Source organism: Drosophila kikkawai, chromosome 2L (genome assembly GCF_030179895.1).
Source record: "Drosophila kikkawai strain 14028-0561.14 chromosome 2L, DkikHiC1v2, whole genome shotgun sequence".
NCBI classification, from domain to species: Eukaryota; Metazoa; Arthropoda; class Insecta; order Diptera; family Drosophilidae; genus Drosophila; species Drosophila kikkawai.
In genome coordinates, this window is record NC_091728.1 from 22,752,767 (window position 1) to 22,778,164 (window position 25,398).

General features: G+C 44.3%; 4 protein-coding genes and 3 non-coding genes across 29 annotated transcripts in view; 1 reads left to right on the plus strand and 6 right to left on the minus strand.

Annotated features, from left to right (window-relative positions):
* Positions 1-25,398, minus strand: part of mim (missing-in-metastasis) — a 41,040-nt gene that overhangs the window by 1,208 nt on the left and 14,434 nt on the right. For 2 of the 23 annotated variants that reach the window (XM_070283416.1, XM_017175556.3), the window contains exons 3-15: positions 14,649-14,710; positions 12,894-12,967; positions 9,935-10,389; positions 9,621-9,878; positions 9,423-9,506; positions 9,006-9,305; positions 8,219-8,333; positions 7,212-8,060; positions 4,503-6,197; positions 3,418-3,536; positions 2,956-3,258; positions 2,599-2,787; positions 2,006-2,339 (exon numbers count right to left, since the gene is read on the minus strand). In XM_070283416.1, coding sequence (XP_070139517.1) covers positions 2,006-2,339; positions 2,599-2,787; positions 2,956-3,258; positions 3,418-3,536; positions 4,503-6,197; positions 7,212-8,060; positions 8,219-8,333; positions 9,006-9,305; positions 9,423-9,506; positions 9,621-9,878; positions 9,935-10,389; positions 12,894-12,967; positions 14,649-14,710 — 4,837 coding nt within the window. Of the gene's footprint in view, positions 1-865; positions 2,340-2,598; positions 2,788-2,955; positions 3,259-3,417; positions 3,537-4,502; positions 6,198-7,211; positions 8,061-8,218; positions 8,334-9,005; positions 9,306-9,422; positions 9,507-9,620; positions 9,879-9,934; positions 10,390-12,893; positions 12,968-14,648; positions 14,711-25,398 lie in introns of those variants that run through there. The other 21 variants (XM_017175551.3, XM_017175550.3, XM_070283421.1 and 18 more) reach the window with 17 other exon arrangements.
* CheB42b (Chemosensory protein B 42b) lies at positions 18,803-19,754 on the minus strand. Its single transcript, XM_017175568.3, has 3 exons — positions 19,401-19,754; positions 19,169-19,342; positions 18,803-19,108 (listed from the first exon to the last, which is right to left on the minus strand). The coding sequence occupies exons 1-3, from the start codon at positions 19,641-19,643 to the stop codon at positions 18,938-18,940; spliced, it is 588 nt and encodes a 195-aa protein (XP_017031057.1). The 5' UTR covers positions 19,644-19,754; the 3' UTR covers positions 18,803-18,937.
* On the minus strand, positions 20,910-21,726 carry LOC108080716 (uncharacterized). Its single transcript, XM_017175567.2, has 3 exons — positions 21,487-21,726; positions 21,253-21,429; positions 20,910-21,185 (listed from the first exon to the last, which is right to left on the minus strand). Exons 1-3 carry the CDS (start codon positions 21,724-21,726, stop codon positions 20,997-20,999), a joined length of 606 nt encoding a protein of 201 aa, XP_017031056.1. The 3' UTR covers positions 20,910-20,996.
* TRNAK-CUU (transfer RNA lysine (anticodon CUU)) lies at positions 23,424-23,496 on the minus strand. Its single transcript has one exon. It is a non-coding gene; the product is annotated as a tRNA-Lys (tRNA).
* Positions 23,822-23,894, minus strand: TRNAK-CUU (transfer RNA lysine (anticodon CUU)). The gene has a single exon. It is a non-coding gene; the product is annotated as a tRNA-Lys (tRNA).
* TRNAK-CUU (transfer RNA lysine (anticodon CUU)) lies at positions 24,267-24,339 on the minus strand. The gene has a single exon. It is a non-coding gene; the product is annotated as a tRNA-Lys (tRNA).
* Positions 24,594-25,388, plus strand: CheB42a (Chemosensory protein B 42a). The gene is made up of 3 exons (XM_017175569.3): positions 24,594-24,845; positions 24,902-25,078; positions 25,129-25,388. Exons 1-3 carry the CDS (start codon positions 24,594-24,596, stop codon positions 25,297-25,299), a joined length of 600 nt encoding a protein of 199 aa, XP_017031058.1. The 3' UTR covers positions 25,300-25,388.

A 25,398-nucleotide genomic window follows, 5' to 3' on the forward strand; every position in this document is an offset into this window, starting at 1 on the left:
AGATGAGTAACGCCATACGATTGCTTACACATAAAAGAGCATTCTGTTTTTATAGATTTTAACGCTCTCGACTTTGTGCTAGCTAGAGAGGCATTAAGGGGGGATATATGTAAGTGTAAAGCAAAAGTTTTTGACCAAATTGTTTGTATTAGAAAATAGTTCATTCTTTAAAGAATATACTGTGTAAGTTTCATTACCGATTTTAACCTTCAAGTGCCTCAAATCAGGTATGTACGCAAGGTATACAAAGTGTTAACCATGCAACAAATCTGAGTGAATCCAAAACTATTGTCATCAGCATGAAATTACCTTTCTTTTTTCTATCTGCACTAGAATCAGTTGGGAATCATAAGCGTCGATGCGAGGGCAAAAGCTACTAGTCCCAAATTTCGACGTATATATTCCCCCTTAAATTAATTTGTATGGCCGTTATGCATCTTGTTATGAAAAGGTCTTTGGTGCTACTTAGAAAGATGGTTAAATGGAAAATGCAAAATATAAAAATCACAAAGTTATTCGATCAAAGTTCTGCTGCCCAAAGTGCTTCGTTGGCGCTCAGTGATGATGGATGATAGGGAAAAGTTGAAATGAAAAAATGGACTTCGCTCTGAACGACACACTCGCAGTTGGGTTAATTGTACCAAAACTAAAACAACATAAGCAGCATGCAAGCCAACAGGAATTTTGCAAAACAAAATAATGGAAACAGGTTCCAATCGAGAAGAATTCGAAAATCGGCAAACATAAAAATTTATACAGAACAGCGCGCTCATTCCTTGCAATCAAATCAAATAGTACGAAACCAAAGGAAATCAAATCAAACCGAAACATAACGAAACCAATCAAGTCCAGCTCGCGCTCTTACTTGGATGATGTGTCGGGACATGGGCATGGGCATGATGGGCATTGTGGTTGTAGTAGGCAGCGCCGCCGTTGCTGTTGCCCCCACCAGCGACATCGCGATAATAGTGCTGCTGCTGGGCATGGCTGCCACGCGCGGTTGTGGCATAAATGCTGGCCAAGGACCCAGACCCAGATCCAGATCCAGTCACTGGAGACCCGCAAGTGGGCGAGGCCGAGGGCGAGTGAAACTTGACGGCCGTCGTCTGTATGAATGGATTCGTCGAGACGAATATCTTTTGCTGCACACTCGAGTGGCGTGACGGTATGGGTGGCTGTCTTTGATGTTGCTGCTGCAACTGCTGCTGATGTTGCTGCTGCAACTGATGCTGATGTTGCTGCTGTTCTGCCAAATGTTGCTGCTGTGCTGCCCGCAGCTTTTGCTGGGGTAGCGGCAACTGCGGACGCTGACTGCTGACGTGACCTGTGCCATTGCCCATGCCTGTCGGCTGTTGATATTGCTGATGGTGTAGCCGCTGCTGCTGTTGCTGCAGCATGTTCTTGGGCAGCGTGGCCGTTGCCGAGGCTGCTGCATATGCGCTGTGAGGCGGACCAACATGGGGACGGGCCATTTTTTTCGGCATTGTGGCCGACGAGCCGGCTGAGTAGATGGGCGGCGGCGGAGGATCCTCCAATGGAGGCGGGCAAGTATAGTGCTGCTGCTGCTGATGATGCTGTTGTGGATGTGGATGGGCCTGTCGCATGTTCGGCGAGGGCGCAGCTGCTGAATTTTTGTTAAATGAACTTGAGTAGATGCCAAAATCTTTGTTGTTTGCGACTGCTCCACCTCCCGAGGAGGATGCTGTCGGCGGCTGAGGCGGCTGATAATGCGAGTTGGCCGCTGCCATCATCGGTGACGAGGATGCAGATGGAGAAGAGTTCGAGAATGAGCTGACTTTGGAGAGCAACGAAGATGTGGATGAAGACAGGGGAAAGTGAGGCAATGCATTGAAAGAAGAGGGGGCCGGTGTTAGAATGGAGGATGGCTGAGTGGTGCTGTTGGCCGATGATGATGATGGTGATGAAGATGATGTGGTGCCGAAACTAGCGTAAATTCTATGCTGCTGCTGCTGCTGCTGCTGCATTTGCATTTGCTCTGATTTACCGTCATTGTGTTGCTGCTGTTGCGGCTGCGACATGGACAGGCCACTCCGCATATAGATCGACTCTCCTCCTCCTCCGGGCTGCTGCTGCTGGTTGCCGTAGATCCCCTCGACCCCAGGCTGGTGCTGCTGCTGCTTGCTGTTGAGTCGTGCATTGAGCTGTGCAATTAGATTCGGGTTCGCCTTGGGCTGCGTTGGCGGCAGTGGGTGAGCGTGAGCGTGTCCATTCGGACTGGGGCTGCTGGTGCGGAAGCTGGACATGCTATTGACCAGCTTGGGCTGGGCGTATATGCCTCCGCCCCCTCCGCCCGCGGCTGGTGACGAAGTGCGGAACGTCTGGTGTGTTGTGGTGATGTGTGTTTCAGTGGAGTGCGGCATGAGAAGAAACGAGAGGAGAGAACAAAGGAGGCTCAAATTAAAAGATTGGCAAAAGCACCACAAAAAGCTACTCTAGTCTAAGACTATATGGCATTACAACTAAGCTGGATGGAGGGTTCAAGGGACAGTGGTGTTAAGTGGCGAGTGGCAAATGTCTTTTCCTGCTGTTAGTCTTGGTTAGTTAACCACGCTGGCTCACTGCTGGCTGGTCACTTACGGCATCGGCTGGCGGCGGAGCTTGGTAGAGAGGCGGCTGTTGCAGTGGTTGGTGATGCTGCTGCAGTTGGCTGTGGTAAAGCTGTGCCTGCTGCTGCTGCTGCTGCTGAGCATAGGCGTGCAGATCCAAGTAGGAGTCATAGTAGGCGTCATAGCTCAAGTCATCGGTCAGGGGGGAGTTGTGCACAGACTTTGTGGTGCGCATTTAAAGGTTGTGTGTGTGTATACAGTGTGTGTGTGGTTTGTGTGCGGCAAAGGCAAAGCAAATGCAAATTGAAATGAAAAGAAATTATAAAATTATAGAAAAGAAGTTCTAAGAGTGACGGCAGAGGCGGTGGGTCCAGGCCTAGACACACACCTGCAATAGAGGTTGCTGCTGCTGCTGCTGCAGATATTGCTGCTGCTGTAGGTGCTGTTGTTGCTGCTGCTGTTGCATGCGTCTAAGTGACACTGGCGAGGCTGGTTGGTGGCGCATGGCAGCCAACGCTCTCACCGTCTCGGACACCTTAAGCGCTGAGCTAGGCATCGCCGTTGGCGGTGGCGAGTTGGGCATGGAGTGGGCGTCCAGCATAAACGCCGGCGGTGGTGGCAAGTGCTCGCTGGAGCTGCTTAGTTGGTAGCTATGGTGCTGCTGCTGCTGCGGTTGGTATTGGTGCTGCTGCTGCATTGCATTAAGTGAAATCATAAGTTAAAGAATAAAAGCTTAGAGGAAACCAAAGACTGTGTTTGTGGCCCATGTAGAGTACGGAGACGCCTTAACGACTAGCTTAATAACTAGCTTAGGTATTTAGTGTAGTAAGTAGTAGGAGGACAAACTTACCCCGACCGAGGCGGGACTGGGTGTCACCGATGAGCTGCGTCTGACTGGCGGCGGTGGCTTGGCCTGATTGATGGACGAACGCCTTGCGATTCGCGTACCTCCACCGCCGGCTGCTCCTCCTGTGGATGGTCAAAGGGTCAAATCAGCTGGCTGTCATTCACTATACTTTCGCTGTTATGTTACAGTTATGTACAATTAATCGATTTATAAACTTGGCACACACAAAAAAACACAGGACACCATATAATACCAGTAGTTGAGTTGAGTTCAGTTAGTCAAGAGGCGAAGAAGAGTTAGGAGGAGCTGTCGAGATCGACCTAATCTGTTCTGAAACTGATGAGTGGTGAAAAGGCTTGGCAAGTAGTGCTTCCTTTCACAATTTGGACAATAATACCTATTTGCAGCAAATGATTTCCCAAAATATATGCAAATTCAACAGTGTTATTCAACATTTTCGTTTCTATTTAGTGCATTAGCATTTGGCAGTTAGTGGTAGTATATCGTGCAGTTTATCCTTATAGATTTGTCTGTTTGGATGATGATTTGGTGCATATGATCGTGTGAGAAAAGACAAAATATAAATTTATAAGATGCGTAACTCTTCGGCTGTACCAGTCATCAGTAATTCATCAACATACAGGTCGGTTTTGTTGATGAATCATATAAAATACTGATGAAATTAACATGGGCATGTTTTAAAGTGTCATCAACAATTAATCACTATTTCATCAACGATTCATCACCTATTGGTTGGTTGGTTTTGACACGATTCTCGAATAGACGTTGATGACAGTGGCATGACATATTGTACTGCAGGGTAATAATATCTTTCGCAATTCGCGTTACGCATCTTGTTCATTTATACAGTGTCTGGTATGAGCTTAGTACCAACTCCAATCGCAGAAGGGTTACTTAGGTGACAAAACGTAAAGCAAAGTAAGAAAGTGGCGAAAAGAGCTTAGAACAAATAGAAACCAAAGCCAAAATCAAGTCTTAAAATGATACAAGCCGAAGGGAAGTAGAAATCACAACCAAGGAAGGACGAAAAATAATCAAAAATCAAAACAAAAATCAAGGAAACGAACCCGACAACGAGGCCGGCCGGGGCGTAATGCACGGCTTGAGATGGGCATTGGCATTGGCATTGGTATTGCTATTGGCGAGATGGATTGGATTGGCTGGGGCATTGGAGCACGTGTATGGATGGGCGGGTGGCGGTGGTGGTCGGTCACTGGCGGGCAACATCGATGGCAGAGCGTTTGATGATGGTGATGATTGTGTGGCTGCTGGCAATGGAAATGATTGCGATGACGACGACGAGGATGATGATAATGGCAGGTGGCCGCGAGGTGATGATGGTGATAACAATGCCGGACTGGCTTCTGCTATTATTTGATTTGGCATTCTATGAGTCAGGTTTGGATACGGATCTGATACTGATACTGTTGCAGATGCAGATGCAGATGCGGATGCCGGTGATGCAGGTGCAGATGCGGATGCTGTAACATTGGCTTTGGCTGGTTTATTAGTGACATTACAGTTTCTGGTTTGGGGCGACTGTGGTGAGTGTGGCTTTTGTTGTTGTGCCGCCTGCTGCTGTTGCTGTTGCTGCTGCTGCAATTGCTGTTGAACCTTCTGCTTTTGCCTGCGAATTTTCGCATCTAAATCGGACTTAAAGTCCGACTTGCGGGGCACCAAGGGCCTATCGCTCACACTGGGAGCTTGGGGGCCATTGAAAAGGGTCAAGCTGGTCGGTTTCGGCGGTAGTTGCCGCCTCGCAGGATCTACGAGCTGCTGGCCATCGGTATCACTGGACTGCTGCTGTGCTAGCGGGGAAGCTCCTGCGGGGAGCGGTTTCTGGGTCCCTCTCTGTTGTGCCTGCTCAGTGGGTGCCACTTTACCTCTTTGAGGACTGCCGCGTCCGAGGAGCTGCAATTGCTGCTCGCTGGTGGCGCGAAACGAAGAGAGTCGCTGCTTGGCGGGCGCCACAGTTGCTGTAGCCGGCGGCGGCGGGGCCTGGCCGCCGGCCGAGTCCGGTGATGAGTCCGGCGATCCGGTCAAATTGGCCGGCAATTGCTGCAGCTCGCGCATCTCGTGCAGCTGCAACGAGTGGGGCTGCGGATCCTTGGTCCGCAACATGACAATCTCCGAGTTCTGCTTCACAAACTCAATGTCCGGCGTAATGGGAATCTGGTGGTCGTAGATCACCACAACGGCACTGCCGCTGTCGCTGCAGGTGTCCACGTAGGCATGCCGAGGCTGCCCCAGGCAGACGCTGTCCGAGGCCAGCGAAACGGCATCCTCGCCTCGGTTCGCATTGGCCACGAAGTGCGCGAATGTGGGGTTCTCGTAGCCGCCAGCCGTCAGGCCGCCGGTCAGCGAACTCGTCTCGCTCACATAGCAGCGACTCAGCTCCGAATCGCTGGCGCCCAGTAGGTCCCGGTCCCGGTCGAGATCCCGCCTCCTGGCATCGCCATCGTCGCCCTCGCCGACCAGTTCGTCGGAGGTGGTGTCCGATATGTCCGTGCCGCAGCCGCTGGAGTTTGTCTGATTGCTGATGGCGCATGGCTCGATGAGGCCGCTGGTGGTGGTGGTAATGATGGTGGCGGCAGGCAGGTTGTTGTTGTCGCTGCTGCTCTGGCTGCTCGTTGTCATATTGTTGTTGCTTATGTTGCTCATCTGCTGCTGCTTGCCCTTGCCCTCATCGATCTCGCGTTGGAACGAGTCTAGTTCGCCAATTAGATTATTTAGTGCTTGTATTGAATCTTCGAAAGACTTGTCTATTAGATCATATATTGGTTTGTCATGGTTGCATAGTTGTTGGTTGGTTGTTGGTATTCGATATTGGAGATGGTGTGTTGTTGGTTGTTGTTGTGGTGCATTTGGTTGATTGTGGATAGTTTACAGATGACAAAGATATCGGGGTAAGGTGAACGAACGAACGTGAGGTAAACACGGGAAAAAATAATTGTTCAGGTTGTTTTTTTGTGCATTTTGTTGTTGTTGTTGTTTCAAATAAAACAACAAACCAAAAATAGGAAGAGAAGAGAAGGGAGGGAAACAAAAACAAAGATATTTTGGGGTTACAAAAAAATATTTACGGTAAGAATGTTAAATCAAAGACAATATAAATTAATAAGATGCGTAACGCCAAACTCTCTGACTCGGCTCTCTCAACATTCTATTGAAAAACCTTACAGAGAGAGGGAGAGCGCTCTCAAGCTAGCCGCTCTCTGTGCGAGCAAGAGGCCGTTAGCAGAAGAATAGCTTTCACTAACTTGGCGTAACGCATCTTACAATTATCTTTGGTTAAATTTTAAATGCATTCGTACCCTGGTTTCTCACTTTCAAGAGGAATTTTTTATAAAAACGTCTTCTAGGAGTATGCTACGTTATTATAGTTCTTGCAATGAGCTTTTTCGAGTAGGAAATATTCTATCTTTATTCCAGTTTTGCTGTCATCTTTACTTTCTTTTGAGTATAAACAGTGAGCAATTGAGTAGTGAAGACTTTAAGAGCATCACTCTCTGGACTTGTATCACTCAAAGCGCAAAGAGGAACCCAACATTAGATAGCATACTTCTGGAAAACGTAGAATCTCGCCATCAACAGTGACAAACTAGAGCACGAGAGGTTTAAAATAAAAATAAATATAAATGGAATTTGAGCAAGAAAAATGAAAAGAGGAGTGGGAATCTCTAAAGAGGCTCTGAAGTGCTGGGTGGTCTTGGTGCTGCTATCGTTGTCACTCCTCAGCGGCAACGATCCTGCTGGCAGATAGTTGTTCAACTCACCCATTTCCTGCTGCTCCGCCTCGGATCGTCGTCCTCCGCTGGTTCCGCCTGCCGGGACCGCTGGTGCAGCAACCACAGGTGCCGGAGAAGTCACCGAAATCGGAGCTGGTGGCGAAATAGCGGCTGCTGCTGCCGCCTTCTCGAACATGGATGCCTTTTGCAGAACCGAGGCCCGCGAACGCTCATCCGTTTCCTCGGCTCCATTCTCAGAAACAGTGCCAGCTGCCGCCTGCTCGGTGATCTTTAGAACCTCACTCGCCGGCGGAGTGGGTGAGCTGACCTGGTAGACAAATCCCAGGCCTGTGCCCGTGCCAATGCTGCTGCCGCTGGGAGTACCTGCGGCAGTGGACGTAGGGGAGTTGGTTAGCAGGGGCGAGTAATGGTTCTGTGGCGTGGAGCTGCCACTGGACGGCGAGGTGGTGTTCGTGTTGGTGCTGGTGCTGTGGTGGTGCTGGCCCACCAGCGAGCTGCAAGCGACCGTCGAGTCGATCGACGGATGCGAGTGCAGCGAGGAGGCCGTCGAGGATATGGAATGGGAGCGTGTGGCTGTGGCGGAGTGGTGATTCGACTGCGATGACTGCTGTTGCTGCAAGTGCGGCTGCTGCTGTTGGAGCAGCTGATGCGAGCCCGAGGAGTCGTTGGAATGCTGCGAGCTGATCGAGTCAATGGAGCTCTGCTGCCGCAACGGCGGTGTTGCGGACTTTTGCTGCTGCTGCTGCTGGTGGTTAGTCAGTTTCAAAGCCGCCATGTTGGCCAGTTCGGACATGTTGACATAGGTGGGCGGCGTCTGTGGCGGCTGTTGCTGTTGCTGCTGCTGCTGCTGCTGTGCGTGATGCGCTGCGGACAGCTCTGTGCGTGGATGATGTTAGCAGGGACATGCGTGTGGGGGCGTGGGAGAGAGTGTCACAACACGGTCATTAGTAAGACTGATGGGATTAGCCATGGGCAAGCGTGCAGACAAAACACACGAAGACTAGCTCTAGCTCTAGTGCCAGGGTGGCGCTTACCTTTCGTGATATGAGCTGGAATCGGCGAGGGGCATTGGCGCTGCAGCAGATTGCTTCCGCTTCCCTGGCGATGGTTGCTTTGCGCCGACAGCGGTCGCTCAAGCGACGAGCAGCGCTGCAAGGAGGAACAGGAAGTGTCCAGAAAAATTAGTTCTAACCCCAACAATAGTCTTTATTTAGGTCTCAAAATGATGATGCTGTTTGGAAACCTATGTCACTGGGCTAGCAAGGAGTGGGCGCATGCAAATGAGCGCGCTTTTGGATCTACGATCGGTGGGTTGCTCTGACTCGTGCATACTCACCACATGGGCTGGCTTCTAAGGCGATGGCCACCACCAGAACGAGAGAGACAACTTAATAGGCATGTAAAAAGTAATTATAGTCGATCTACCGACTATACGATAACCCGACAGCCGGATCGGGGTTTCAGTCAACACGTAGGATGCAAATTTGTATACCCTTGCAGTTTACCATAGAATTTTAGTTCGGTGTTGTGCTGTGTTTGTCCCGTTAGGTTAACAAATCAGCATATTACATTTAGAACTTTAAGAATTGATGATGATGAATTGATGAACCCCTTATAAGGGACCCTTATAGAGTCGGAAATGGTACCCTAAATGGTACCCTGCAAGGGTATAATAAGATGCGTAACGCCTTCACGCTTGCGCTTGACTTTCGCTATATGACGTTACGCATCTTTTATTATTTTTGCAAACTCCTTCTTTCAATAATATAAAACCATCGAAGTATATTCCCTAAGTCCTTATTGAGGCCAATAAATACTTACAACTGGCAACGGCGGACGACTAAGAGTGGCAGCCGGCGACTTTTGAGTGGCCGGAGTAGTCTGTCCCGGCGACGGCTGTCCATTGGCAGGTGAACCGTTATTAAGGCCAGTGCCAGATTCGGGAATGGTCTCCGGGTTCTGGAACGTGTAGACAGTCAGCGGCGGACGCTGGTGACCCTTCTCATAAGCCGTCGAAATGGTATGCGGACGATCGGCAGTCGGTGGGAGAGTGTCCACCACGTCCTGGGAATGTGGCGGCCAAGTGGAGACATTAGCCGTCTGATTCGTTGCATTTGAAGTCTAAAAGAACGATCGAAATTAAAGACTGTTAGAATTGGACAAAAACCCTTACAAGGCACACACAAAAGCGTAATTGTAAATCGGTAAAAATTAAACAGAAGAAAAATAAATGAAAACCTGTGTTGTTGTTAGAGCTGGCGATGAGCTAAAGCCACTATCACTGGATTCACCAGGTTTCAAGCGAATTGCGGGCGTTACAAACTAAAATAAAACGTAAACGAAACGAAACACAAGAGATCGTTGATGAAAACAAAGAAATGAACGGACTAATAATGGTTGGCTGATGGTCAAGGAAGCCTTTCGAGGGGGACGCACCTGCGACAGAGAGCGTGGATAGTGGTGATGGCCGGGAGAATTGCTGGATCCGCTGCTGTTCATGCTGCTGATGGAGCAGACGGAACTCTTTCGGGAACCAAGCGAGTTTGAGCAGCCGCCGCCCTGAGAGCCGGAGCCACCTCCCGGAGACTCTGGGTACAGATTGATACTGGCCTTGGCATCGTGGATTAGCTCTTCGGAGGCCTGGGGCAGGACAGTGGGCTCCTTGGTTACCAGGGCAATCGACTGCATGGCCTCCTGTAAAGAAAGATACTTTAGAAATTGCGCCCAAGCCTGGGAGATGACCTACGCACCTGAAGATGACCCAATTCGGACATGACCTCGCACTCCTCGTGCACCACCGGCTGCAGCATGTGAACAAAGCTGCAATAGCGCAATCGCTCCTCGACCATGGCCGCGCGCAGCGACTTCTTCTCCACCTCCTCCAGCTCAGCCCGGCGCTGGGTAACGTCCTGCATGTGGGAGTCCATCAGCGATTGCAGTCCGTCTGTCTGGCCTTTGCGCGCCTTCTTCTGCAGGCGCAGTGTATCGCTGGAGCGCTTCTTCAGCTCACTGCGACAGCGCTTGTATTCTTTGGCGTGGTCTTTGTCAATGGTGGCCACCGTTCGCTTCCAGTCCTCGATCCTGTCCTGCAGTGGCTGCACTAGGCAATCCATAATGGCGCTGGTGAAGGTCTTTAGGCGCGTCTCGACCGCCTTGTGGCGAAGGCAGACGCGGGTCAGGGCAGTGCCAATCTCTTTGGAGGCGCCTAAAATCGAAAACAAATATATGAATTGAAGTGTCTTCAAAAATAAATATATAAAAGCTGCTATAGTCGTCTAGTCTGGTTCGTTTCAATTAAATCTTTGCCTCAAAACAGACGGACACGCCAAAATGATATGGCTAGATTAGACATATACGCCGCCGCGCCACGCCGCCGCCGCCGCCGATTTTTGCCTTATTTGACGCGCCGCCGCCAAATTATGAAAATAACGGCGCGCCGCGGCGCGCCGCTGGTGCGGCATCGGCGCAGCTTCAGCGCGGCCTTCAGTGTCATTGTTCTTTATAAAACTTAAAAAAAAAAAAATAACTCATTAAAATGGCCTTTTTGCCTTATTTGACGCGCCGCCGCCGCCGGTTCTTTCTGACTACTACGCCGCCGCCGCCGAGTCATTTTGACCTCTACGCCGCCGCCGATGCCTTTAACCATCGGCGTAAACCTCTAGGCTAGATCGAATCGGCTGTTGATGTCGATGCTGATACTGCTAAGAAATCTCTCCTTTGAATCACATTGCAAAGTCATAACTTCGTTCGCCTATATTATCTCCTGTTTCAGTGGCTTTGATCCAAATATAACAGATTTATAACAGTGTGTTCGGACAGAGGACTGGGCTGCAGGAATTATTATTTTTTTAAAGCGTACAATCAGAACATTTCATATGAGTCAATATTAAATAAATGCCAAATTAAATTGGCAAAGGGGAACATCGCGCGTTGAATGGAAGCAAAGCTGGCGGCGGAAATGTTTAGAGCATGCAACAATAACGACTGCACGCCACGCGCTGTCGCTTCGATTTGGTGGCTCAGCGGACATTGCATGCGGCACGATTCGGGACTCTACTCCATCTGGACAGTCCCTGGCTTCCAATCCCGAGTCCCGTGTGTGCCCATTACGCCATGTCGGATCCAGGAAAACTGGTCAGGGTAACCGCTACTGCTACGGCTCCTCCTTTTTGCTGCTCTTCCTGCCTTCTGTCTATCACCAAAGAGTGACAGCCGGCCCGATTATCTCGGACTGCCTCCGACTTAGGCCGTGACTGTTGCCATCCTCGTTTAATGTGTAATTATCTGCCAAACAGGCGACAGCTTATTGATTCTGCTTTGACTGGGCCGCTCTCTGAGACACTTGCTCCAAATCCCACATAATTGAATGGGAAATATTTGGTCTCGGCCCAGACTAAGCACCACCTTAAAAAGGATGGCAAGTGCAAAAGGCGGGCCTCGGGTTGCGTTCCACCCTCAAAAAGGACAATTGACACTTGTGACAATGCTTGACCGAACTAAGCCAAGTAACCACTAAGACTAATGAAACCATTTAGCCAGTTTCGAGCTCAAAAAGGGTGGCAAGTGGCCAAATGGCCGGAATTACGAGTATATGCACTTGGCACCAGCCAGAGGCCAGCAGGAAGGGGGACGCACCACATGGCGGGAGTGGATCAATATATGCTAATGCAAAACTCCGCCCAGCCCGAGAGTGCAGATTATCGTAAAGAGCAGATGGTTTTTTCAGGCTTAACTAAATGAAGCCGGGGTTAGCACAGAAAAATCCTCCATGAACTGAAGAATATATAATTTTAATTCAAGTTTAAGAGTTTCCTATATGCATTAACCTTCAAGACTGTTCAATTTACCAATCATTCAGGCCTCCCAACAATCATCAATTTAATCTAGGAAATGTAGCGAATGCTTTTCATAATAATTACATTCATTTGGAAATGCGTTTTAAAAATCGCATGTCTTGATGGTATTTTCATATTGCATGAAGTCTGAATATAAATATGTTATAATTAACAACCACCTTAATGCGGAATAACAATAAATAGTTATGAATGCCTTTCTTAGCATCATGCACTCATTAAGTTAATGGCTTGATTATAAAATCAACTTTTACTAGTAATTTAACCCTTATTTACACAAGATTACTCTCTTTGTTACCTCAACAATAACAATATCTTGCAATAAACCTCATTACCTTTGAATAAAACCCAGATTTTCCACTCAAACGAATGCAACTGTAACTAACAAAAGCATGACAACATCAAGCTGTCTGTTCTAGCTGCCTCTCCTCTCGGTTTTCTCCAGTGGAGATGCTGAGCACCGCGCTCCTGCCCCTACTCCTACCGCCTCAGGCATCTGGTTATTTTTCAATTTCCCGTCCCCCGATGAGCTGAGGTGAGCCCATCCGCCGACATTGCATAATCGGACACTCGATGAGTGCGACGCAAAGGCAGCCAATAAATAAATATAAATAGCAAAAGCAGCGAAATGCGTGAGCTCAGACAGAACAGCAACGGCCACATCAACATAAACATCGAAAGCGTGAGTGTGTAGAAAATCAGATCGATGACCGCCGCCGACTGCGAGCGGACGCATGAATAATGAGCAGCGGAAAGAGATATAGTGCGCAGACAGTACCAGGTCGGGACACAGGGGATCCCCGGACTTTTTCGCGGGCAGCCAGCCAACCCAGACGAGTTCGCGGCTTCAACTTACCTCTTGAATTGGTCGCCGCATCGGCTATCTTCTGGAAGGCATCCAAATAGGCGGCGATTGCTTGGATGGCGGCCCTGTGAACGAAAGAAAATCAAAGTAATACAGCTTTATTTTTGTGGGGAGAGTTAATAATAATCTCCTCTTCAATTGGCCGTGGGCGACATTTCAATTAGGAGACAGCTAGAGAAAGAAATGAAGAGAGACACCGCACCCAGTGCAGTGGGAATGAAGATGTTTGTAGGGTGCCGAATATAGAAATACCCTTGCACTTGTTTGATGATTTGAATCGCTTAAATAATATTTTAATAAATACAAGATTAACAAACAGCCTAAAATTTCACAAAGGTATAAAGAAAAGGAACATAACTATTAGATAGTACGTTTTCAGGAAGATTAAGTTCGATATATTATATTGACCCAAAAATCACGCTCAATATTATATAAAAACGATTGTAAACGTTGATATCTCGTAATATTATTATATATACAATATCTATTATAATCTATACATCGCAAAAGCATCGAAATGTTTAAATATTGATTTATGTATCGATTATCGACTCAAATATCACTCTCGTCTCAATATATCGATATTTTCTGCTATCAATCTTCTCGAAAATATTGTAAACTTTGATAAATCGAACTTTTAGGCATCAAAGAATAACTAAATTTATCGTAGAAAATATATAAATATTATAAACAAATATATTATGTGATTAATCGTGTTTTTTCAGATTAAATTGATCCAATATATCAAGTAGAATATGTGTTTATCGCACATGTATCGTAAAATTATCCCTTCCCCTCGATATATCAATATTTTCTACCGTTCTTAGTCAAGAATATTGTCCGTCTAGAAGTTAAAATTGATAGATGCGTGAAAAAAACCAAACATTTTATATTTTTGCATAAATGTAGCTAAATAAACTTTTTAACTCTTACAAAAGAGTAAATTAAGCGACAAAATAACAAGTCAACACAGAATGTAAGTAACTACATCGTTTATGTGGCGGTAGAGGCCTGGCATTACAAAATTAGTTGACTTGCGAGTCTGGGTTTAGGGCACAACTCGTTTAGAGTAAGTACAAATCGCGGAAATTGTTTTTAGGCGTAGTGTATGAATGTTTTTATAGATGACTCTAGACGAATATCGCCAGTGTATGGTGAAGTACCCCTTGCAAGAGTATTAAGAGATGTGGAACCAACGGTGGGTCTTGATCCACTCAAGTGGTCGGTCGCCGAAAGTCCACACCCCGCATGGACCCGGCATGGATGTGTGTCAAGCGCAGCGGGCAAACACTCGGAGCGAGTTTTGGCAAGCCCGGTGATTTCAGCTCGGACAACGTGATTCGGGGTATGATTAATGCATCCGTTATATGGCGGCTATATGCCGATGCCCAGACACATTGCTTCGGGGATCCTCGTCCGAAGGCAAATTTGGGCCAAGTCGGAGCATAAAAACAACAGAGGAGAAAAGAAAATAAACAAAAAACACGGAGACCGCGTCGGTGGTCTCCACAGCACAGAAAAAGTACAAAAATAATCGTAGACACATAATGCCAATGCCCGAGTGTGAGGAGGGAGAACGCATAAAAAGCAAGTCGAGGTAAACGAAAAGTTTGTTTATTCATTTGCATGTTCTCATTCTAAAGTTTTGCAATTGCAATCGCTGTCTGGCCCCTGTCGAGATCTCGTTGATACTAGGAGGAGAATTTTCCGATAGGGAAATCAATGTTATTGCTGGAATAAACTTACCTCAAGCATGTGTGCAGTTTTCCGGCCTTTGCTACGAAATCCTCCCACAGCGGTGAAGTATTCTGCAAGACAGGAAGGGAATAAATTAGTTAAATAAGTTGGCCAACAAACAATCAGAGAATCCCAAAGCCAATAAAGTATTTACCCAAAGTGCTTCTTGCGCCAATAAAATCTTACGTAAGCCAAACGTTTTCCCAAGCTCCAACAAAAGGAAAGACCCAAGGAAAATCAATAAGAGACCGGCCAAAGTCAAGGAATGCAATAAACCTCTCGTCTATGGGAAAATTACATTCGGTTGACATAAAAACACAAATTGGGCGTACGTGTTACATAAAAGAAAGGTCTCCCTTTGCCTTAGCCCATTTTGAACACACGACTGATAAAGCTCAAGCTAAAAAAAATAACCACAGAGCAGAAGGTTCTGACTGAGCTCAATTTCGGGTTGCCTGTGGGGGCATACTTTAAATCAAAAAGTTCACATTGTCATCACGTCATTTTAGCTGGATTTAATCTAATTGAGTTTGACTTTTGTTGTCTGCGCTTTTCATTAAAACAGAAAATGTATACGTACGTATTAAAGCAGAAAAATATGGTGCAAATTCATTGAGTAAATGACCCAACAAAGCCGAATTGAGAATCAGGAGATCCATATGGATAGATATCGATTCTCACCCCTTGAGGTGAATTTTAATGAAATTTCCCCCGTAGGCGGATGTGATTACGTTTAATTAAATTTGCAAAGACAAAGATACCTTAGACAATGACTTTATTCGATTTGTTATAATAATAATCCCAATAGAAGATGGCATTTGTTCTCAGAGAATAACCATATGTGAGTTTTCTCACATAATCCCGTCCAAAATACTTATTTGGGCAAGTCGGTGGCTTCTGGCCAAGTCCCAGGGTCCGGCAACGGATTGTCAAGAGGCAGCCGTAAAAGGCAGCTAAAGATTTTATGTGTGCTTCTTTTTTTAAAAGAGAAATAATAGCAAGTAAAGAAGCGCAAATGGTCAATAAAAGCGAAAACGAGTTTTCGTTTTGTTTTGCTTGGCAATTGCCCATAATAATATTTCAATTGCACAACAAATGACATTGAAAGCAGAAGGCAAAGGGGGAAGAAGCTTTATAATGAAGACATCAAGTGTTTTAATTTACTGACCAGGAGGGGGATTAACCCAGCTCCAGCCCAGCCCATGAAGCAAATGCCAACTGCAATTCCATTTCCATTTCACTTTCGATTTTGCGCAATTCAAACACAGCTTTAAACAAAAGCCAGCCAGCCAAATGTCAATCGCAAAATCGATTCGAATGCAAAATGCCCAAAAGAAGCCGGGTCTGGGCCAGGGTAGTTGCATAAAAAGTCAGACAATGCTGAAGCCAAACCCGGGAAAACACTAGACAAACAAAAGAAAATAAATAAAATAAGCCGAGCGCAAAAAATAATAATTGAACGGAAATCGATTTTGAACATTTTCTGCAAGCTTTTTATTTTTGTTTGTGCAATGGAAACCCTTAACAATGAAAACAATATTCGAAAGACAATAATAACTAGGGGCAACCATATACGATAAAATAAGGTAAATAACCTTAAAATAAAACAAGAGACTAGGGAAAGCATCATTAAAAAGAATTCAAACAAAATCATTAAAGGCAAGAGAAAACTTAAAAATAATAAATATGAATGAATGCTTTCACCCCGAGGGCCATAAATATTTAAATTTTCATACAGTTTTAAGCCGATTTTCCCAATGATTGAACCACGTTTAAACTCCAAATCGCAGCCCACATGCAAATATTTTTTTTTTATTTTATTTATAACGTTGCAAAACAATTTTTTGTTTGCCAACCAACAGCCAACGACAACTTGATAAGCGTCTTTTGCCTCGATTGCGTGGGCAGGCACTGGCTTGGCGGCATTTTGTGAATGAACATTTTGTTGTCATACAGAGCTGCCACCAGGCCACCGAAGCCAGATACCAATCCAGCCATCCGCTAGCGGACCAAAACACGCGAGGCTGTCATTACATTGACCAGGCCCAAGTCGTTCGCGTTGGCGTGCAAGTTGTATTTTGTGATGGCGTTGGGCGAGAGAGCTCAGCTGGTCCGACTTAAAGCCCGCACATTTCCTTATGAATGGATGGAAAACAAGCCAGGGAGCGACTAGTGACTAGTGACTTTATAAGGTACAAACAGGATACACTAAAACTATCCCCAACTCTTAAAAAATTCTCGAATTCAATGTAATTTTAAAGAATTTGAGAAATTTATGCAGAATAAGAGATCAACTTTGTACCACATCAAACACAGATTGTTATTGTTTCTAGGCAAGTGCAGCAGGTTGTTTACAGCCTTTTTTTCCATTACGATGTCTCGTATGCCACATGTCTAGCATAACACTGAATTCAGACTTGGGAATTTTAAGCGCACTCTTCGCAAAATCTATGGTTGAATCAATAGCTTTTCCGTTAGATTTACTAAGAAAACAATAGCCCTTTTTTCTGGAAAGTCTTTCAAGAAAAGCAAAATAAACCTCTGAATTTAAAAAGCCCAAATTAAAGCCTATATCTTTTCCAAATCGTCAGCTTTAGGAAGCCAAAGCTGGAATCATTCCCGCTTGATAGTGGTTGTGTACTCGAAACACTTCCAGTTTCTGGCAGACTGTGGGCTGAGGAAGCCAGCGAGTATCATGTACATGGTGCATCCAGGCAAGCAAGCACCTCTATGTGTATCCATTTATCTTGGCAGGCCGACTCTCTGCCGAGCCAGACACCTAAAAACCCACAATTTATGCCACTCACAGCAGCGGCTGGCTACACAGGCAAAACTCTCGGCAAACTGGAAAAGTTCACACAACCACGGAGACACAGAGACCCACAACCAGACACACCGCTGTACGTGTGACTCTGGCTGGCATTATAACTCTTGATCTTTCCAATAGCCTACAAAGGCGGCCCACACGAACCGACTCCTCAGCTGGTTCACAGACCCATTCATGCATCAATTTCGTTGCAGTCGCTGCTCGATAGTGGCCCAAAGATTCCCGAACAGCAGCAGTGGCAGCAGAAAGCAGCTAGAAAGGGGCGGAGTTGGCCAAAACGGGTTCAGAGCCATCACTTCGCCTCGTCCTACTTTGCACATTTTGGGTTAGAGAACAAAGCAGCCAGGCTATAGGCTCCCGAAAGAGCCGTTCCTTATGCAAAGTCCAAGAGCCTGGCCAGAAGTCCGCACTGATTGATTTTCTATGCGATGTATCGTATATACACTATGAGTATGAGTGCCTGCGGTCATAATTTCGGTCTTGGCCAGATGTTGACTTTGCCGCGGAGTCGTGCGCTGCTAATTTGCACCTAAAAACTGTTTCTGTTTGGGGCTCTTCGGGTTTAGAAAGTAGAAAATTATTCACCAGGAATATGAAATGAAAGTGTTTCGGCGGCATGGCATCCCTCCCGCCTCGAAAGTTTTCGGCTATCTCCCAACCGTATTTGCCGCGGTGAGCTTGGCAAATTGGCAAATCGATTGGTTCGATTTGAATCGATCGGGCTTATGCCAATCATCATCGGGTAATTCAATAGCCGACAGTCGGCTGCATTTGCATATTTCTCATCCAACAATGGCAGTCGTGACCCCAAATATGAAAAGCAACTGACTCCGACAGGCGGGCTGCTGGCTGCCCATGTATAGCTCTTTCCCATTCTCGTTCTGCTGCCCGCCGTAACCCAAGGAGTTACTTGCAACATGCGGTCAACCGATGTGGCAACCGCAGCATGAACTCAAGTTGCCGACAACGCGTGCCACAAACCACAAGCCGCAAAGCAAAACGAATATAAGAGAAATACACAGCGTAATATAACCAGGAAATAGCGATAAGTCCCCTAGTCTGATACCACTAAATGATATAAACATATTTTTAAATCACAAGTCCCTAATATAGACATTTCCGATCCCATTAGATATATGTACATATATATACTATAAACATCATCAGTACTTAGCCCATCAATCCCATCTATTTTGTTTATTAAATCTGAAACTATCATTTTAGGTTTCGAAAGAGCTATGCTTGTTAGTGAGTGATTTGATCGTAAAAACATACATGTTTTCAATGTGAAAACAACTTGTTTAATCTTGATAACAAATACCACTTCCTGTCGGTAAAACAGTAACAAATAAATTTATTTCAAGGTTCGTTTACCTTGATTTCTATATGTATGTGTTTATAACCAATTATGGAATCAACTAAAAAAAAGTTTTGTAAAGAAAACTAACTCGAAAGAGTCCTGTTTCCATTACTAAGCTTTCAAAAATTCTCCTCTAATTTCTGTGCAAATTGAAGACGGTCGCGGTAAGTTTTTGTCAAATGCCTTTAGGGTTATCATCATCTTATAGCGTCCTCGAAGCTCTGGACCCCGGTAGTTCATCATTTTCAATCTCACATCAAACGGTTCATGTACCAAGATGGTCTGAAAATTTAAGACATTTGTAAACTGGGCAATAGAGATTCAAGGTCAGCTGGCACTCACTCCAGTCGAGAGGCACTGGTGTACGACTTCGTGGCGATTGGTTACATAGGTGGTCCAGTACTTAAACCAATACTGATTTCTATCGTACATCACCGAGCAGAAGTCCTGTGTGACCATAGAGAAGACAGTGGGATCCCAGGTGCCGCGGTTGAAGTGCAATATGTCCACCCTTGCCTGCAAGGATCCAAGCGTTAAGCTTAACTTGTAGTCGGTGCTTCTGCTGCGACATTACCACAATACGATCGGTGGGGTGCACTTCCCATTTGGCAGTAACATTCCCGGAGACGTGCAGTATATCACTCTCCATGGCGATTGTGAGATCGTCCAAATCGAACGCCTCCTGGACGGTAATAGAGTCGGGCGGTCCTTCGGTGCAGCGTGAGTATATGTCCGGGTCCTCGATGAGCATTTCGTAGTCCACCGCCCAGGACCGAGTCACGCCGAAGATAACCAGTAGTGATAGAGTTCCCAACATTATTGCACCCGAGTAATTGTGGGATCAGACCCTTTATAGCCGCCCGAAATGCATTTTTTCAAAACCCATTACTGAGGAAAACAACATTATTTCTAATTAAATCATTACTGACTTAGCACAACATTGTAGTTAAATTTAATCGCGGGCTGTCATCGCAAATAAACAACTCCTTCTCACGAACTTCAGTGCTCTCATATTAGTTTTACGATAATAAAGATTGATATTCGAATCTAAAAACTATTTATCTAAATGCCCTGGTTTCCTCAGTTTACATGAGTTTTAAGTTGAATATTTAAAATTGTTGATCCCTTGTATTATAATTTTGAGAGCCACGGAGTGAAGGCCATATTCGACTCATTAAAGTCTATAAGTTTTTGTCCGTCTGTCCATATGAAACATCAGATCTCATAAAATATACAAGTAAGAGTAAAAGAAATGTGATAAAAATTGTAGACGATGTAAAATAAATGTATTTGTGTGGAGATATTCAATAAATTGGAGAGATCATCGAAATCGAACGCCTCCTGAATGGTAATTGAGCCAATCGGTCCTTCGGTACAGCGCGAGAATATGTCTGGATCCTCGATTAACAGTTCGTAGTCTAGGGCCCAGGACCAAATCACGCTAAAGACAAGCAGTAGACATCAGGCAGCAGACATCTTATCAGAATTTATCATAACGAATTACTAATAAAAGCTTGTTTCTAATCTAATTATTACTGACTAACACAAACAACACTGCTCCTAATCCCATCACGGGATGTTATCGATTATCAAGCCACTATTAAACGAATTAACAACTATAGTACATTTTCTTTCTCATTGAATTGTACTAATATATAGGAATTACATTTTCTGTATTTATATCATTAGCTTTCATATCCTGTGACTTTTCACTCTCGAATGCTCTCCCAAAACCACACGAGAAGAAACTTAAAAGAGTAAGCTCCCTCAATGATGTGAAGGTTTCTATGGTTTCTTTTAAAGCTCTCTTAGAGTACAGCTAAAAAAAATCTTTGAATCGCTACTAAGAGAGATATTAAAATTATTTGTGACATAAAAGATAATATAAGGTTTGGGTAAAACCAAAAAGACTCCAGTGGATTTGAGATACTATCTTATTTCCCTTAAAGATTTCAACCATTTGACAAATAGATATTCATTGTAATTAATATTTTTCGATAAAACCATTTACCAAAGTATATAAATGTCTTTGTCATCTGGCAAAAAGAAAAGGTTTAGGAAATGGTTCCCAAGACCGTCAAACTTGAACTGCACAAATATATTTGATTGCTTGAATACGATATAGTTATATATGATAGTATTAAGTTATAATAAACGCATAAGTAAGAGCTCAGTGAACTTTTTTCTTTAGCTTCTTGACTTCGCCTCGCATTTCAAAGCAAATAGAGTTTCTTCGCGGGATGTTCTTCTCGTCGAAAGCCTCAAAAGTGCACACCACTTTGTAGCGTCCTTGAAAGGTTGGGCCAGTAATGTTTTCAAGATTTAGTCGAAAATCAAACGGATCATGCACCAGCGTAGTCTGAAATAAAAACCATTTCGAAAGAGCGTAATGCCGATAAAAAATCATCGTAAAGGACGAGACTCACACCACGGGTATTGAGGCACTTCTCCTGTATTTCCTTTCGGTTCGAAATATGGGAAGTCCATTGCTTAAACCAATAAGAATCCCTCTCAAACATCACGGAGCAAAAGTCTCCTGTAGCCAAACTGAATACAGTGGGTTCCCAGCTGCCGCGCTCAAAGTGCATTACAGCGAACCTGGCCTGAAATGGTTATGGGATTGATTTCTGTCGTGCTTCCATCAGGATGAGTAAATTTACGGAAATACGGTCGGTGGGCTGCACGTCCCAAATCGTAGTTAAATCCCCGGAGATGTGAATGATCTCAGCTTCCTGATCGAGCTCAAGGTCATCCTTGTTGAATAGATCTTCAAAATGTAACGCTCCGGGCTGAGGCTCGGTGCAGCGCGAGAAAACATCAGGGTCTTCGAGCAGCAGCTCATAGTCCACGGCCAAGGACCCGGTTACGCCCGCAAAAAGTAGTAGCACAAGTCTCAACATTATTAATTTTAATATTTGTTGGATCATGCTTTATATAGCCAATAAAGGGTGGGCGAATTGCCCAACAGTTACGGATAAAGATTTGGATTACACGGCACTAAATCAGCTCAAATTAACATGGTACAAACAGATCAACAATATCTAATGAAAAATTGCATGTTATATTAAAATGCAGTGGTACTATTTATAGTATATTAAGATAAATATCAACAGAACTTGATTTACCCTAACAGAGAGTAGGTATATTAATTTGGCTTAGATGATCAAGACAAATCAAGGGGAAAAGCCACTAAAATCTAAGACAAAGTGTAAGTGGAAGAAAATATAATGGTTTTTTAATAATATATTAATTGTTGACAAAGCTTTTTCAAAGTGCACGGTCTTAAGAGAGCGAAAACTGATCTTGAAAACTAATTTAAAAACAAATAAAAGAACTTTTCCAATTTAGACCAGACATTGTAAAGAACGAATAGCTTCAATACGAGAAGCTCAGTCTTAATGCCGCCTTTTTTACCAGACTCTGTGACACAATTATCTAACATAAAAATGCAGCAAAATAAAACGAAATGAATACTAAACTCTTTTGCATAATTTTACGCGACAACACCACACCCACCCGCAGTAACAAGCACAATTTAAACACATGCCTCGATTCTCTCTTGTGTATCGCAAATACAATTTCATATTCATTAAAATTAATTACCCTTTGATTGTTGTTCGTTGTAGAAAGAGCAAAAGCTAACATGCAGTCAAGCAGGCGCAGTTAAAATCACAACATGTCATATGCAATAAAACTGGCTTTGAGCACATAAGCCAGTACATCCATCAGTCAGTTCACGTCAGCAGAGTGAACAGCATCAGGAATCATTCCCGCAAAGTCATTTACAGAATAACGCAAAGTAATTAATACATCCAAGACGACGATTCTTTGCGCTATATAATTGTCTGTGGCTCTTCAAGGGGAAAATGCAGAGCACATTCCAGTCTCAGCTCAGATTTCATAGTCTGTGCGTGGGAGAAGCCAGATCTACAGACGGAACGGAACTGTGACCACAGTCATAGTGAATTTGGATCCAGAAAAATGTTACCAAAAAAATATTAAGACTGATCTGAAGACCTAGAAGAAAATCTGTTATTTATTGTGAAATATTTAATGATATATGAATGGTATTAAATAAAAAAGTTATAAATCTAAATCGCTAAGTCCACATACGTTCACAGTTCCATTTATTCACAAAGCAAAAGGACCTTGCTCCAGATTTCACAGCCTGACGGCATCCTGTCCACATCCTGTTCACTCTCAACTAGAATGCACTGGTAGCTGCCATTTCATTTCAATAAAGGCCTAGCCTTGAATGTGCCTTTTAGCGGATTCCGCACAAGAAAACAATACAGGAGAGAGGAGGAGGAGGGGAATAAGCCGGCGAGATATATTGTCATAGGAATGGCAGCGCGTTGCGTCAGCTGCGAAGGTTGCCATAAATAAAAACTCATTAGGTCTCGTCTGTTGTATTGGCTCGCCTATAAATAATACAATCTGAGCAACTTGCAGCCCACGCCATCGAAGCACGAGCCCAAATCAAACATTAGCCTCTTAGCAGTAAAACACCAAAACTTGAACAAAACAATTAGGAAATATTTAAAATATAATAAAATGAATAAAAAATAATAATAATGAAAATGGAAAAAAGAACTTTCGCCCAACGTGGGGCTCGAACCCACGACCCTGAGATTAAGAGTCTCATGCTCTACCGACTGAGCTAGCCGGGCACTTGATGAAGGGGGCGCCAAAAAGCAAACGAGTGAGCCCACAGCAATTCTTCATGTAAAAAGAATTTAAATAAGGAATAATTATAAATATTACACGAAAAAAAACGTGTAATATTGAGAACATTTTATTAATTAAACCGGATACAATATAAGTACACAATATTAATAAAGTACAGAATAATAAATATATTTTGATAGTAATAGGAAAGACAATTGAGCATTTCGATGAATATGTTTTTTTGTTTTAAACTTTCTCCTTTATAAAAACTAATCTATTAGCGAAAAATTAAAAATAACATAATACAATAAAAAGAAAAAAAACATTCGCCCAACGTGGGGCTCGAACCCACGACCCTGAGATTAAGAGTCTCATGCTCTACCGACTGAGCTAGCCGGGCATACGATTTTCTGCGAGCCAATATTCTGGCATGCCGACGAGCATTCTAAATTAAAGATAAACTTAAAAATAGATTGACCCCAGATATTACATGATCAGACATACGTACATATGTATGACCATAAATTAAAACCGCCTTGATGCATAAATAATAATTATAAAAAACAATAGACTAATTGAGCTAATTTTTCTGCCATTTAAATGTATTAACATATTCGACGATGCATAAACAATGTAAGACAATCGCCTCTAACCAGTTTCTGTATTTTTCTGTGGAATTGGTGTCAAAAGAAAATGACCAAATGATTTGAAAATAATTAATTAATTTTCAATCTACATAACCGAAACAAAAGAGAAAATTGAAAAATAAATCCGCCCAACGTGGGGCTCGAACCCACGACCCTGAGATTAAGAGTCTCATGCTCTACCGACTGAGCTAGCCGGGCATGTGGGCGTGACCCGCTCGATCGGAAACAGCAGCCGCAGGTGTCGTATGTGCAGATCCCATCGCGTAATAATAATTAATTCTATCCGACACTTATTGCCAGACAAACACAAAATATATATACGCCCCTTTGTGATTTTGGAAAAAGCTAATATGATCGAATTAGATGTGTCTACCTATAAAAATCTATGTAATGCGATAAAAATACTGTATAAATAACGAATCGTTGTCCCTTCATTTTACAACCTAATCAAGATGTGGACCAAATTACGAATCGTGGTATTTCAACTGTGCCTCATCACTCTGACGCAGGCCACTGAATACCAGTTTAAAATTGACGATGAAGGAGTATATCGTCCTTGCGAGAATCAACCTGGCAATCCTTCCAACGTAGACGCCCTTCTAGACATGTCCAAACTGAAAGTAGCTACCCATGGAGGCGTACTTGAAATAGAAGGTGAACCTCCTGTCATTTGGAAAGATGTCCAGCCTGGGGATACCATAACGGTAAATTGCGACAATGAAATTCATTATTTCCTTTAGCAATCTTTCTTTTCTTTCAGTTTTTGGGACAAATTTATCGCATGGAGCACAACACTTGGCAGAAAACAATGTTCTCGGCCAGCAGTAAGAACTTTTGCAGAAACATGTTCGAGAAGGGACAGCTTTGGTATCAGTTCTGGACGCAACATATCACCAATTCAGATGAGATCAAGACCAAGTGCCTAAACACACCAGGAGTGAGTGGATATGCTATCCGAGACATTCACCCAAGTTTATCCGTTTTCAGGCCGTCCTTAAGATAGAAAAGTACCAGTTGGAAATGAAGGCAAATGTGAATATACCGAGTTTTGAAGGCCGCTACAAGTTGGTCATCTTGTTGGAGGCATTCGACAAGCGCAACACCAAGCGCCCAGTATCCATTTGCACCGAGATCCGCGGCAACATGGTGAAGGTCTAAGCTCTACAATTATATATGCATGCTTAACATACAGCAAAACACCATTAAAGCTGATTATCAAACAAATCCGAACAAGCCGTATATGAATACCTGGGGCAT